The sequence below is a fragment of the Diabrotica virgifera genome, chromosome 6 (assembly GCF_917563875.1).
Source record: "Diabrotica virgifera virgifera chromosome 6, PGI_DIABVI_V3a".
Classification (NCBI taxonomy): domain Eukaryota; kingdom Metazoa; phylum Arthropoda; class Insecta; order Coleoptera; family Chrysomelidae; genus Diabrotica; species Diabrotica virgifera.
The window spans coordinates 199,933,551-199,947,865 of record NC_065448.1 but is presented as its reverse complement, the minus strand read 5'-3'; the positions used below and the strand labels follow the sequence as shown (position 1 = coordinate 199,947,865).

The 14,315-nt window shown below is 32.8% G+C and overlaps 1 protein-coding gene across 4 annotated transcripts in view; it reads right to left on the bottom strand.

Moving 5' to 3' along the window:
* Positions 1 to 9,643: 9,643 nt before the first annotated feature.
* The window catches only part of LOC126887133 (nuclear factor NF-kappa-B p110 subunit), a 147,222-nt gene continuing 142,550 nt past the window's right edge, over positions 9,644 to 14,315 (bottom strand). For all 4 annotated transcript variants that reach the window (XM_050654491.1, XM_050654492.1, XM_050654494.1 and 1 more), the window contains exons 13-14: positions 13,318 to 13,548; positions 9,644 to 9,872 (exon numbers count right to left, since the gene is read on the bottom strand). In XM_050654491.1, the coding sequence (XP_050510448.1) occupies positions 9,747 to 9,872; positions 13,318 to 13,548 (357 nt within the window). In that variant the 3' untranslated portion in view covers positions 9,644 to 9,746. The remainder of the gene's footprint in view (positions 9,873 to 13,317; positions 13,549 to 14,315) is intronic.

Sequence of the window (14,315 nt, the reverse complement as noted above, 5' to 3'; positions counted from 1 at the left end):
AGATAGCACAAATACGTTTTATGGACATCCAATGGACGTACATCTGTGTACATTAGAACGTCCAATGGACGTCCCGCTAAGGTACAATGGACATCCGATGGACGTCCAACGAATGTCCAGAGTTCACAAAATTGGACGTCCATAGAACGTCCGCTACAAACGTACATTGTACGTTGTATTGGAGCTTTCAGTGTACACCTTATGCACATTCAATGTACGTCTTATGGACATTTGTAGGGCACTTTTCAGAAAGCAATCTAGTATCCATAATTTTGTGAATACATAGCAAAAAGCCTTTATAGGAAATAGTTCCTTATAATACTAAACTTATACTTAAAAATATTACACAAAAAACCTTTTTTATTTCTCTTTACTATAACTTCATTATAATATATACTTTATTATAGGAACTAGGAACTTCATTAATGCACGACTGCACTTGCACGATAAACAGAAAACACAAATATATCACAGGATGTATTTTCATAAAGACGAGATTCAGATAATGACGCCCTAGGAAGCATGCACATTAAAAGAGGTTTAATCTCTGTTCTGTTTCTGTTCCAAACTATTTTTAGAGTCAGTACCGTTGTTGTATATTACAAGCGCGTTTGCCATTCTGTGAATTATCATAAATAAACCATCCTTCAGTATTCCACAACAATTAACAGCGATAATCCCCTAAAAGTACCTGCCTAATACTATCTTTCACGACCGATAGCGCGAAGAGCGACAACGTTGTCAAGAAGATTCTCATTTAGTTTGTATTGGGACTTAATATAATAGTCGCGTTTTGTGTAAAATATCCATGGACCACAAATGGATGTCCAATGTACGTTGAAATCAAACGTCCAATGGACGTCCCGTAATGTACGTACATAGTACGTCCAGTTTTGGTCCATGGACGTTTGGACTTTAAATGTACGTTATATGGACGTACATCGGACGTTGTGTGCTATATGGGGGAGGAGCTGAATAATTTCGTTTTGAATGCGTTTTCCCAAGTAGTGATGCTGATCCCACTATTCTTACGCGATGAAGAAGAAGGCGGTGTTGTCGATTTCCCGTCGAATAAACCTTACAATTGTGATTGTTTCACTTATGTAATTCTCGTTTTTACAGTTGCATTTTTGCCGCTCTTGTTCATAATATGGATTTTTTATAATATGAAAAACATATTAATTTATCATTTTTTCAATTCCAAAAATTGGCTGTCCTCTAAAATTTGCCGCCCCTAAATCTGCCGCCCTGGGCAGCCGCCCAGTTCGCCCACCCCTGGGGCCGGGCCTGCTTTAAACAAATCAGCAGAGGGCCGGGCAAAATTTTTGGGTAGAAATTGTATAAGCAAATTCAAAACATCATCTCTTTTGCTCCGGCAAATACATTTCTGTACTAAATTTATAATCAAGATGCAGTAGAAATAAACAAACCAAGACACGTTAAATGCTACTATATAGGAGCACTCCCGAATCATAATTTACAATGTATAAACTTTGTAAATCATGATTTGGGATTTACAATGTATATACATTGTAAATTATGATTCGGGAGTGCTCCTATATAGTAGCATTTAACGTGTCTTGGTTTGTTTATTTCTAATGCATCTTGATGGTAAATTTAGTATAGGTTTTTTTGGGTCATTTTGGGACAAGGTTTATTGCCATTTTTCTCAAAAGTTGATAGTTTTCGAGTTATAGGCGATTTAAAATCTGAAAATGCGTAAATACACATTTTCGAGACTTGAAAACTCATATGTAAGTAATTATTTTTGAAGTTGCTAAGTGCCTAATCGAAGTTTAAACAGTCAATTTCAAGATTCTGATGAGTAATCGGGGCTTATTTATATTTAGACCGTTGTTTTTTAATTGTAAATTATACAAAATCAAACAAATGAAATAGAGAATGTGGAAAAATCCCCTTACGAATAACTCACACATCCACTATTTCTGGCTGGGAAAATTTTTTCGAATAGAATCAAAGATCCAAACACCAGTTCTTAGAAATGTGTTTCGCCCTCTTCAACCTCCGTGGGCTCATCGGTAAAGATGAGAGGTTGAATATCTTTAGACACATTCCATCAAAAAACAACATCCGAGACACAGGAGCGTAAATCTACGCCCAACCTGAAAATGACAGTCTCAAGTTTTAATTCCCTTAATTAGGGAATTAAAACTTGAGACTGTCATTTTCAGGTTGGGCGTAGATTTACGCTCCTGTTATGTCTATGTCTCGGATGTTGTTTTTTGATGGAATGTGTCTAAAGATATTCAACCTCTCATCTTTACCGATGAGCCCACGGAGGTTGAAGAGGGCGAAACACATTTCTAAGAACTGGTGTTTGGATCTTTGATTCTATTTGAAAAATTTTTCCCAGCCAGAAATAGTGGATGTGTGAGTTATTCGTAAGGGGATTTTTCCACATTCTCTATTTCATTTGTTTGATTTCGTACGAGTGGTCGTTAAACCAGTACCTGTGGATCTTTTGATCACTGAGTGTGTTTCAAGGATCTACATCTTTTGTTTTTTGTTAATTATACACCTTCACTCGACTTTTAAGACGCCACCGCCGCGCTTAGCACTATATGGTGCATCTCTGTATAAGTTAGACAGATAAACACCATATAGTGCGACGCGTGGTGGCGCGCGGAGGATGGTCTAAATAGAAATAAGCCTCGATTACTCGTCAGAATCTTAAAATTGAATGTTTAAACTTCAATTTAAGCACTTAGCAACCTCAAAAATAATTATAATAGGGGAGGTATGCTAAATGTGCAGTCACTCGAGCGTTATGGGAACCTATTGGGTTGTGAAGAGTAGGTCCTGAAACCAAAAAAAAATTAAGTAAAGTTTTCCATCTTAGTGGGGACTTTCCATTTTTTAATTTAACTTTGCATTTCAAACAATCGTTTTTTCCGATTATAGCGCCATCTATCCATAATTCGACAAAATGTCTTGAACAAAAGTTACTCATTTTTACGTAAGGAATCCAAATCTGCAATAAAAAAATGAATGCTCCCATTAAGATTTCAAAGTAACCACCACCCCGCCTCCGTGGGGGTTCGTGTTTGGTGCCTTCGATAGATTTTTCAAAAATATTGAATAAGTATTTTTCAGTTTTTTGATCTATTGTTCAGTTCGCGAAATATCGCGGGATTGGCATTTAAAATTTTCAATTTACCTCCCACTCCTCGCCGTGGGGAGCCGTATTTGGTAGGTATCATTCGATATATTTGTGAAAAATATTGAGCACGTATTTTTTAGTTTTTCGATCTGTCGTTCATTCCGCGATATATTCGCTTGTTTCATGTGAAACTTTGTGACACACCCATTTCCTTGCGCTCGTTTATAAATAAATATACACTCGTTTGCATGTACTTAACTTACCTTATCTTAATCTGACGATTTCGAGTTTTTCTAAGAATATATATTTTTTTTTAGCCCCCCTTAACGAACTCCCCTGTATTAAGAGCCAATATATGGTAGAGGTACATTTACAGGGTGTAAGGTTTCTCCCCATGTGATAATCTGACGCACTCGAGTAACTGCAAAAATCCCCGCTTGGGCTCCTTTATCATTACCTACATATGAGTTTTCAAGACTCGAAAATGCGTATTTGCGTATTTTTCCAAGAAATGGAGCAGAGGGCATTACATGTTCGACAATAATGTTGTCTAAGTAATAATGGGCATTCATAGACCTCGTACGTATGGGGACCAACTCCGTACGAGCTTCAAAACAAATTCCCCCCAAAACATTTTAGAGCGACCACCAAAAGGTACTTTAGGAGAGATATTGCAGCTGGTAAACCTTTCTCCTCGCCTTCGCCAGACACGCTCACGACTCCTGGAGCTTTTAGGCTTACTCTTAGTCTCATCGGAGAAAATAACTCGTTTCCAATCATCGATGGTCCAATTTTGATGCAATCTTGCAAAATTCAATCTCTGAACCCTGTGTTCTCTGGTAAGCCAGGGTTTTTTGGCCGGTTTCCTGTTGCTAAATTCTGCTTCATGTAAACGTCTTCTAACTGTTCGAGATATCGCGACATTTCGAACATCTGCTAGTTCATTTTTTAGCAAATTGCTGGTGACTCTCCTATCTCTGAAAGCACGTTGTCTCAAAAAACGATCATCAATTTGATTACTGCAACGTTTTCACCCTTGCCCTGGTCTTCGATGGTACGAAGCCCTGTTTCATTATATCGCCTCACCTTGCGACTGATGCTGGAATTATGTCTTCCTAACAAACCTGCAACGTATCGCATTGAATATCCTTCATCTAGAAGAGTCGATGCTCGCAGTGCCTCCTCCATTGACCAATTTCTTTGGCGGTTCTTTTTTTTATTTGAATTTTATGCAAATGAACTTCCAAACATGCATGTGATGAAAAATATCACAATAAAAAGCTTGTTTCTCACAAGCACTTTGCTTTAATCGGCACCTTCTATAAAAAGTTTAACTCACTTTTAGTCTAAAACGAGTTTAATACAAATTATTGTTAAATTACATAACAACAGTCACTGTCAAACAAGGTCCATAGGCAACTTGTCGTAGGTACAGTAAATTATCAATAAATAAAGATTATTGAGAAAAATATGAGTGGTGCGTTAATTTTGTCCAGGAATTTATGTTGTTTAAATTATAAATATTAATAATACATAGATATATAAATAATACTATAATATAAAATATGTATTAACTCGATATGTTATTGACTTACTAATCGTGGTATAGAATAGAATAGAATAGAAATATGCTTTATTGTCATGAAAAATTGTACAATTTTATCGACAAAGCTTATAAAAAGGCAAGACAACAAAACAATAACAATTCAATTTACTAAAAGTACATAAATCGACATCGTCGTGGTATTTTCTTGCTACTAACTTACTTTCAGTATGGGTAACCACATCCTACTGCATTCTAACGAGGAATTTGCTACATAATTGGTTTCATTTAGCATAATTAGAGCCGCTTCTTTGAGTTTTCTCTTTTTACTATCTGTTTCTTTCAGGACTATACTTGAATCTCTCCACTGAACTCTCTGTTCATTATCCCATGCATGTTGACATATTTAGGGCGGCCGCCAGTAAAATAAGAATAGCTGTGATGATTTCCAACCTCCGATAGGAGACGGACTTTAAGAAGAAGTTGACACACTTATTCTAACGTTTAATGGTCTTGTTGTTTCACCTAAATAAAATTGTTCGCATTCACAAGGTATTTTAAAAATACAATTCTTTGTTCTTTCTTGTTCATTGTTAGGTTTAGTTTTAGATAGAAGAGATCTCAATGTGTTTGTTGTTTCGAATGTTGAATTTATTTCCTATTGTCTTCAGTTTCTGGGATAGTCCTTTTATTCTTCTTCTTGTAGTGCCTATCCGTTTCGGATGTTGGCGACCATCATGGCAATCTGTACTTTGCACACTGCTGCTCTGAAAAGATTTGTAGTGGTTGTGTTGAACCACGTACGTAGATTTTTCAGCCACGAAATCCTTCGCCTTCCTGGTCCTCGCTTTCTCTCTACTTTTCCCTGTAAGACCAGTTGCAGCAGTCCATATCTTTCACTGTTCCTCATGATGTAACCGAGATATTCGATTTTGGCTGTTTTTATTTTGATTAACAGCTCTTTTTCTTTTTGCATTCTCAGCAAAACACCCTCATTAGTAATGTGGTCGGTATAAGATATCTTCAGGATTCGACGATAAAGTCACATCTCAAAAGCCTCAAGTTTCTTGCAGGTGGCGTCTGTGAGAGTCCACGACTCAACTCCGTACAACAGTATAGGAAAGATATAGTCCTTTTATATATTATGGTATTCTCCTTTTTATATATGGTATTGATATTTTCCTCGTATTATTTCTTGTGAATGTTGTAGGATCCCGTTCTAAGTTGTTCTGTTCCATTCGATCCAATCTTGACAATTCCTTATTTATTTATAAACGATAAAGGATAATCATTTTTTTAATAAAACAGATGTTAACAATTGTTTTTCTTCTAAAAATTAATTTTCGTTGAAACAAGTAATTTTGGCTCTATCAAATAAGGATTTAATGATCCCCTTTTTAACGTTGATGTTGTGATTTGATTTGTAATTGAGATATCTGTTGGTTTAAATTTTAAGGGTTTCAAATCATCGCTGGTGGTGAGTTCTAAAAGATACATCAAAATTAATAAAAAAAGTTTTTATTTGGTAATTTTTATTTTATTTCCTTGGTTTATTAGGGCAGTCAATGAGGGTATTTGGCTCCGAATTCCATGCTACTACATCGATTTACTTGATATTTTCATAGTCAGTAGGGAATAGTTCAAGAAACAAAGTCTACCCTATGCCAATGTGCGCTTTTCTCTTGGGGGTGGTTCTCACCACTTCTCGGGGGTGAAAATTTTTTTTGGATAAAATAGCCACGGAAGAGGCTAGAGACTCTAATTCTAAGAAATAACTGTTCCATAACTATTTTTTGAAAACTTAATACTTTTCGAGTTATTCGTGGTTGAAAATTGGCCATTTCCATTGAAAAATGATACTCTTTCGGACGGATTTTTGCAAATAACTTAAAAACTATGCATCTAACAAAAAAACTATATAAAATATTTTTGTAGCTTATAAAAAAACAGAGACTCATTTATTCATAAATCTTCTAGTTATAATACAAAAAGGGATATGGTAGGTGAGAAGAGTTTGTTTTTTGGTGCATGCTCAAATCGGTGTATTCAACTTGAAATAACAGAGAAATGGTTGATTTTAAGTGTATAATGGTACTAATAACGTTTGTAGTGCTTGAAAAGGGCTTTAAAATTAGCAGTATTAAATGTCGATTACATTCAAACTAAGCGAGATATTCTGCAAAAAAATGGATGACTAATGTATTTTAAGAAGAAATGAGAAGTATATTTAACCCCTCATCCCATCAGAATTTAAATACATCGTTTTCCTTCTAAAATACTTTTTATTATAGTGTTATTTCTATGTTCAAAAAATTGGACTGGTTCAACATGAAGGATTTTTGAAAAAAGTAAGATCAAATTATAGAGCGCCTTTTTAAATTTTTTTAAAAAATAATCCTTTTTCTCCATGTACCTAACTCAAAAATGATAAGCGATACGAAAAAAAGATATAACACAAAAATGTAGAGTTTTTTTAGATAAAAATTTCGTTTTTATTTTTCATTACTGTATCTGTTACATTAAGTTAAATCTGTTACAAGTTACATTAAGAAAAAAGGAGATTTTTAAGAAAATTTAAAAATGTGCTCTATAATTTGATCTTATTTTTTTAAAAACCATTCATTTTAAACTCGTCCAACTTTTTGAACATAGAAATAACACTATAATAAAAGGTACTGCAGACGGAAAATGATGCATTTACATTCTGGTGGATGGGGGTTAAAATTACTTCTTATTTTTTCTTAAAATACATTAGTTATCAATTTTGTTTGCAAGATATCTCGCTTAGTTTGAATGTATTGTAATTTACCTTTAATATTGCTCATTTTAAAGGTCTTTTCAAGCACTACAAAAGTTATTGGTAGCATTATACACATAAAATCGACCGTTTGTTATTTCAAGTTGAATACACCAATTTGAGCATGTAGCAAAAAAACAAACTCTTCACCTACCATATCTCTTTTTGTATTATAACTAGAAGATTTATGAAGGCAAGTGTGACTTTGTTTTTTTATAACCTACACAAATGTTTTTTTAGTTAGTTATGTTTCAATGAAAATGGCCAATTTTCAACCACGAATAACTCAAAAAGTATTAAGTTTTCAAAAAAAATTATAGAACAGTTTTTGCTTCGAATTAGGTTCTCTAGCGAATTCCGTGGTTATCTTACCAAAAAATTCCATCGGCATAGGGAAACTTCCCAAGTAGCACAAAAACATTTTAGTTTTATTTTAGGTTTATAAAGGTTTTATTGTGGTAAATAAGAAGATAATGGTTTTAAAGTTACCTTGTAAATATACTGCCAGAACTTTAAAACTGTTAAGCATTTGTCACTAGTTTTAAAGTATCTAATAAGAGTATCAAATAAGACTAATTCATCTTAATAGATAATTTGTCTTATTGTAGTTTTAAAATGTTTTTTTCTCAGTTCACTTTAAAACTAATCAGTTTTATAAAGAACTTCCGGACTGTTTGGTTTTATTACATTCCTGTTTGTAACCTTTTAGTTTTAAAGATTCTCCTAACATGACTAATAAAACCTATTATTAAAACTACTTGATCTCAAGACTATTGTCAGTAAAACCATATGCCTTAAAACTATTTTTGTAGTTCTCTTTAAAGTTGCTTTCTTAAAAGCAATTAGTAGGCTATATTAAAACCAAACGCTCTTAACTGAATCAATTTGGTTATCGTATATACTAAACTATGCTTCTTATTAGAAACACTAAAACTAAACCCATCCTCTCTTCTTTCATGTCCAAAATGGTCGGCCATTTGTTTTAGAACGAAACAGTGGTGTAGTGTGTTGTAAAAAGTGGAATTACAGTTAGTATAGAAAAAATATGTCGCAATCACTTAAAATATAAACGAACTGGTTATTTTAAAAGAAACATACAACACACACAGCACTACGATTCGCGATGCCTCGATTTTAGGTTAGATTCACATTAAAACCGAGTGGCATTATTGACAGCAGCATTAAAGCTAAACGGTTTTAATTCCAAGGCAACCTTGCTTTTATGTAGGATATATCCTCTTGGCAAGGTATAAAATAAAACCATTTTTGATCTTATCAATTCTGTTGATAGACCAAATAGTTTTATTTGGATTTCGGCCATATTGCTTTCTGGAGATGCTAAAAGCCATGTTCGATTACAATATAAGGCTTACATAAAAATTATAAATAAGCGACTAAAGACATAAATTCGATTTATTTTAACATTAAAATTGTAGATAAAAATTACTTTTCTTTCAAATTAATATTTTTCGGATTTAAATTTTATTATTTTTATTCTTTAATCGCCAAAAGTCAGAAATTTTAGGGCGCGTGAGTTATTTAGACCTCTTTTTGTTAACATTATCAATAAAGTTGGGTGCGCAAGTGTTTTTTCTACCTTGACAGTCCGAAATAACCAAGTACTTTTTATTATTTTATGATTACAAATGCGTATGTACCTATCATAACACATGTAAAAATTTGTTGGTGTAATGGAGTACACGGGTTTAAAGAATCATTTAATATGGTAAATCGTCTTTAAAAGTCTCCATTTACGAAACCTTTTTAAGTTTGCTATAAAACTGTCTGCACTTAAAGTGTCTTTTAACATGGTTTTAAAAGCACCTTCACAGCAGCTTTAAAACCAGTTGCTTAAGAAAACAAAGTTTTAAGATTTTTATTTTTGGTTTTATTGATCTTTTTCAGAGTGGGCCCTTTTATGCTGAAAGCGGTTTTATTGCAACCTTAAGGTTTCCTTAAAAACCAAATGGTTTTAATTTTAGTTTTATTCTACAGTTTTAAAGCATCCTTAAAAGACTTAATAAACCCGTTCGGTGCTACTTGGGTTTGAATTAGGAGATAAGTAGAGGCTATTCCCAAAATTTCATTAAAATCCATGCAGTAGGATAGAATTAAGAGGTAATATCCTATTCTTGCTCCCATTGACTGGCGTATATCTTTGGGCAATTAATAAAACTTCATATGTAAATAAATCTTTTATTAAAAAATAACACTAGATAATAAAGGTACGTTGATATCTAGAAAAATAAAATTAATTTAAACCATTTATGTACATCAATAATGAGTTATGTCTTATTTTTAAGTTCAAAAACCATTTTGTCCATAACTTCAACAGCTTCGATCTCGTCCAAGTTTTCCAAAAAGTTACGTAACGCAAAGATACAGGTTGGATTTGTCCAATCGTGGTTGGCCTAAAAAATAAAATAACATCTGTTATATTCAGAGTATTGGAAAACAGATTGAGACCAATTATTAGAAGATTCTCAAAGCGGTTTTAGGAAGGGAAGAAGCGTTCAGGATCATATCGTCCCTGCCATTTCCAACTATCGAATGTGAAAAGTGGTACTTTTCAGGAGATGAAAAGTGGTATTTTTCAGGAGAGCAAAATAACTTTTTTAGAGACTCCTAATCAGCGCATTGACAAATGGGAAAATTTTTATATTTTTTGTATGTAATGTTTAATCCTTATTAGATTGATAACAAATTTTAATGCTTATCATTTTTTTCTTTCCAAAAAATCACATTCGTTACTTTGCTTTTTGTATTCATCGAAGATTTGTTTCGGTCCGATGATTCAAAGTAGCGAATGTATAATAGCGAATAACTGTATAATCAAATAATGAAAATCCGTTAAAATGAAATCATAAACTGCCTCACAGGAATTTGTTGGAAGCGATACTGAAACAAAATTCGCACAAATTGTAAACACGTGCATTTTATTCTTCTCAGCAGTTTAGCATTTTCGACAGTTTACAGATTATAATTGAATAACTGTTGAATAAATTACAACACAAACTAACGAATGTAACACATTCGACATTTAGCGTTGTACAAAAATACCTTTAGTTATATTTATACAAAACAAAATATCGAATATAATCATTTTCGTCAGTTTGCAGTCAACCAAATGAAAAAATGTTCATATTCGACGGTTTAAACAGTATATTTCCCGCGCTCCTAATCAAGCTACAATAACGAGAATTTGCCACAAGATGTATCACGTATTATGCGAGGGCAAGGTATCGAATCTGAAAAACCCGATTTTTCACATTCGATAGTTAGAAATGGTAGGGACGATATATTTGCAATAAATCAGATCATTGATAGTTTTAAAGAGGAAAAAGAAAGCGTATTTTGCATTTATGGATTTAGAAAAGGCTTTTGACAAAGTACCCAGGAACAAAGTTTGGGAAAGTCTTAATAGAAGAGGAATTCCAGAGAAGCTACTAACAGCCATACTAAGCCTATACATGAAAAATGAAAACTACATCGCAACTAAAAACATGAAATCGCAAACTTTTAAGACTGCTAACGGACTATGACAAGGAGGTGTAATAAGCCCAATACTTTTCATAGTTTTTATCGATGACATCATTAAAATATGCAATGAAAGAACTCAAAAACTATATATTGGAGTAAGAAATCTGCAACATGTAGAAATATAATGCGCCTTTGCCGATGATGTAGTAATCATGACTGGAAACGAAAAAGACCTTCAAAAACAAAACCTTGTTGATACCTCCCGGTAATACAAAACCAGTATGAAACAAAATCAGCTCTCCAATTTTTGCACAGAATTTTTTAAAATTAGGAAAATATAACGCTTCCATTCATCTAAGCAAAAAATTTTTGTTACCGGAATAATAAAAAACGACAACATACATGTACCAACAAACTGATGCAAGAATCTTGAAAATAGGAGTACAAAAATAAGAAAATTATAGATTGTCAAACTTAATCAAAAATTTTGGGTTGCGGAATTTTGTGCCTGATATAATAGATTTTGTGCATGATATAATCGATGATTTTTTTAGTGAGAATAGGGGTCGTGTGGTAGGTCATTTGAAAGATTATCTAATTCTCTATTCAGTAAAATAAATATTAACATAATTATTTATACAGGGTGTCCAAAAATAATTTTTTTAATTAAATTGACAAGAAAACAGAAGAATGTATGTAATTTGTTTAATTTAAAATTAATTCTAGTGTTGCTAGAAATCAGAAGAAAATGTTTATTTCACAAATAACATTGCCTTTCGATTCAATTCAATGTTCAAACCAGGTCACGCCAGCCACCTACCTCTTGGAATTTTGAACATTTAATTTAAGCGAAAAGCAATGTTTATTTGTGAAATAAACATTTTTTTTCTGTTTTCGGACAGCAGTAAAAAGTATTTTAAATTAAATTGCTTACATTTTTCTTTTTGTGTCAATTAATTTAAGAGGATGGGTACGTATTTTCGGCTGCAATGCTATTCAAATGAGGATTCATTTTTTTCGAATCCTGAGAAAACTAATAAGTATTTTTGAAAAATTTAAACGCAGAATGAAAGATTACGTTATTAGTGAGGACCGAAAGTCCCTGAGAACTTCTATAATGTTTATTTTAATAAGTTACAGAAGTGAAAAACTAAGAGAAAATTTTGTGTGATTTTTAATTTCAAATATCTCATTCAAAATAAACTTTTTATTTATTCTAAGAGACTTTCGGCCCTCGGTAATAATTTAGCTTTTCATTCTGCGTTTAAATTTTTTAAAAGTATATATTAGTTTCTTCAGGATTCGAAAAAAATGAACACAATGTTCTTGGTAATATTTCCAAATCTATCTTTGTCATACAACGCACTCAGTCGAATAGAATATTGTCAGCATACTGTCAGTCAGACAGTGACAATCAGTGACAATTTTAAATATTTGACATGACATCGGGAATATTTTGAGTTGTTGATTAAATAATATTGATATATATAGTGTATTTGATAAATAATTGATTTAAGACGTGAACTTGATAAAAAGATATTTATTGTGTATTATTTGTGGAAGATCCAAGCAGAGAATACATCAGGATAATTCTGTAATCCAAGTATTTTGTTGTTAAAGATGTTTAAAATTGTAAGCGTTCCATAGTAACAATATATTATTAAAAAATCACTTTAACACTTTTCCTCTTTTCTCGATTGAGTATTAGTTTTTGTTGTACATATAAATTATTACAATCACTGAATACATAATTAGTGAAAAAATTATCACATTTATTAACTAAATTAATAATTTGCAAATATACAAATAACAGTTATCCAAGAACATTCAAAAGCCATCTCTTTACGTTAATGATGATATTTTCAAGTAGAATGACATTCTAGTAATGTTTACATATCCATACCAGTGTGAATTTTACTACACGTAATTTGCCGTGTAAAGACAGAGAAGATAGGGTTAGCCGTAAAATATTTGCGAATTATGTACCCATGGCCTTAATTAAAAAAAAACCTTTTTTTTGGACCCACTATATAAATACTTATGTTAATGTTTAAATTACTGAATAGGGATTTGAATAACCATTAAAATAAGCTAGCGCACCGCAAATCATCGATTATGTCATTACGCCCAGATGATGACGTACTAGTATGATATGATATATGCGAAAATATCATAATTTAAAAAAAAATCGACCTGTTTCGTGATTTTTCCGTAAGGTCGCCGGTTTACGAAATGACGAATTTATTCCTTTCATTTGCACCATGCTGTATACATAAAAATTAAACTATAATGTAGAGTATTATGTCCTTTTTTGTGGACAATTTTGAATGTCCATTATGAAAATTGTATCAAAAGAAAAGACAAAATAATCCTTACCTCGATTGCATGAGTCAAAATTGCTTTCGCTTCGGATTTGATCATACCACTATCAACTAAATGTTCCATTTCCAATAATTGAGCCAGATTTTTCCAATTATCGTGTATGTCCAAAATACTTGAAACTGTGTCCAAACACTGCGGTGTTAAACTGTGGATACCCTCGTAAAGTTCCTCCAGTTCTTCTGGTGAAAACTCTCGCTTTTCTGTTTTGACTTCAACGTCCTGAAACTAAAGAAAAGTTGGCGAATTAAATTAATGGCTACAATAAACGCAAACAGAAGCTTTTGTATTAGGATAGTAATCAGAAAAGGTTGTAACGATATCTTTTCACCCGGCATTCCACTGCTCGTCAGAAGACCCCACTCAGTTCTACTTCTACTCCGAGGAATCTAAGTAGGGACGTCCAGAGTATATTTAAGGGGAACGGAGCAAAATGCAAAATTTTGACGCATGTCAAAATTCTCAATGTGTTTTAAATGTATTAAAAAAACTTAATGGGAAAATCCCAATAGTTGGCTGTATACCATAGTTTAAAAAACTCATACAGAAGTAAACACTTCAAATTGTATACTGGTATAAAATCGTTTATTAAAAACTATCTAAAATGTCATCCAAATGGATTGCAAACCGTTTTCGTTCTAACTCAGAACATCTTCAGTGCATTCTGTTGAGTAGTTGGAACTAGCACACTATTTAAAAGTGATAACCCCATAATATATGGTTTACACATCTTATATTTTAATAAAATATGGTGACTACAAGTCGATGTTGTTAGATTTATTTGAATACATGGTCAAAGGGCAACATGTTTCCCTGCTCGAAAATACTAGGTACTTGCCAGTTCAATGGGCACAGACCAACTGTATTTTCGAGCAGGGAAACATGTTGCCCTTTGTTGGTCTGTGCCCATTGAACTGGCAAGTACCTAGTATTTTCGAGCAGGGAAACATGTTGCCCTTTGACCATGTATTCAAATAAATCTAACAACATCGACT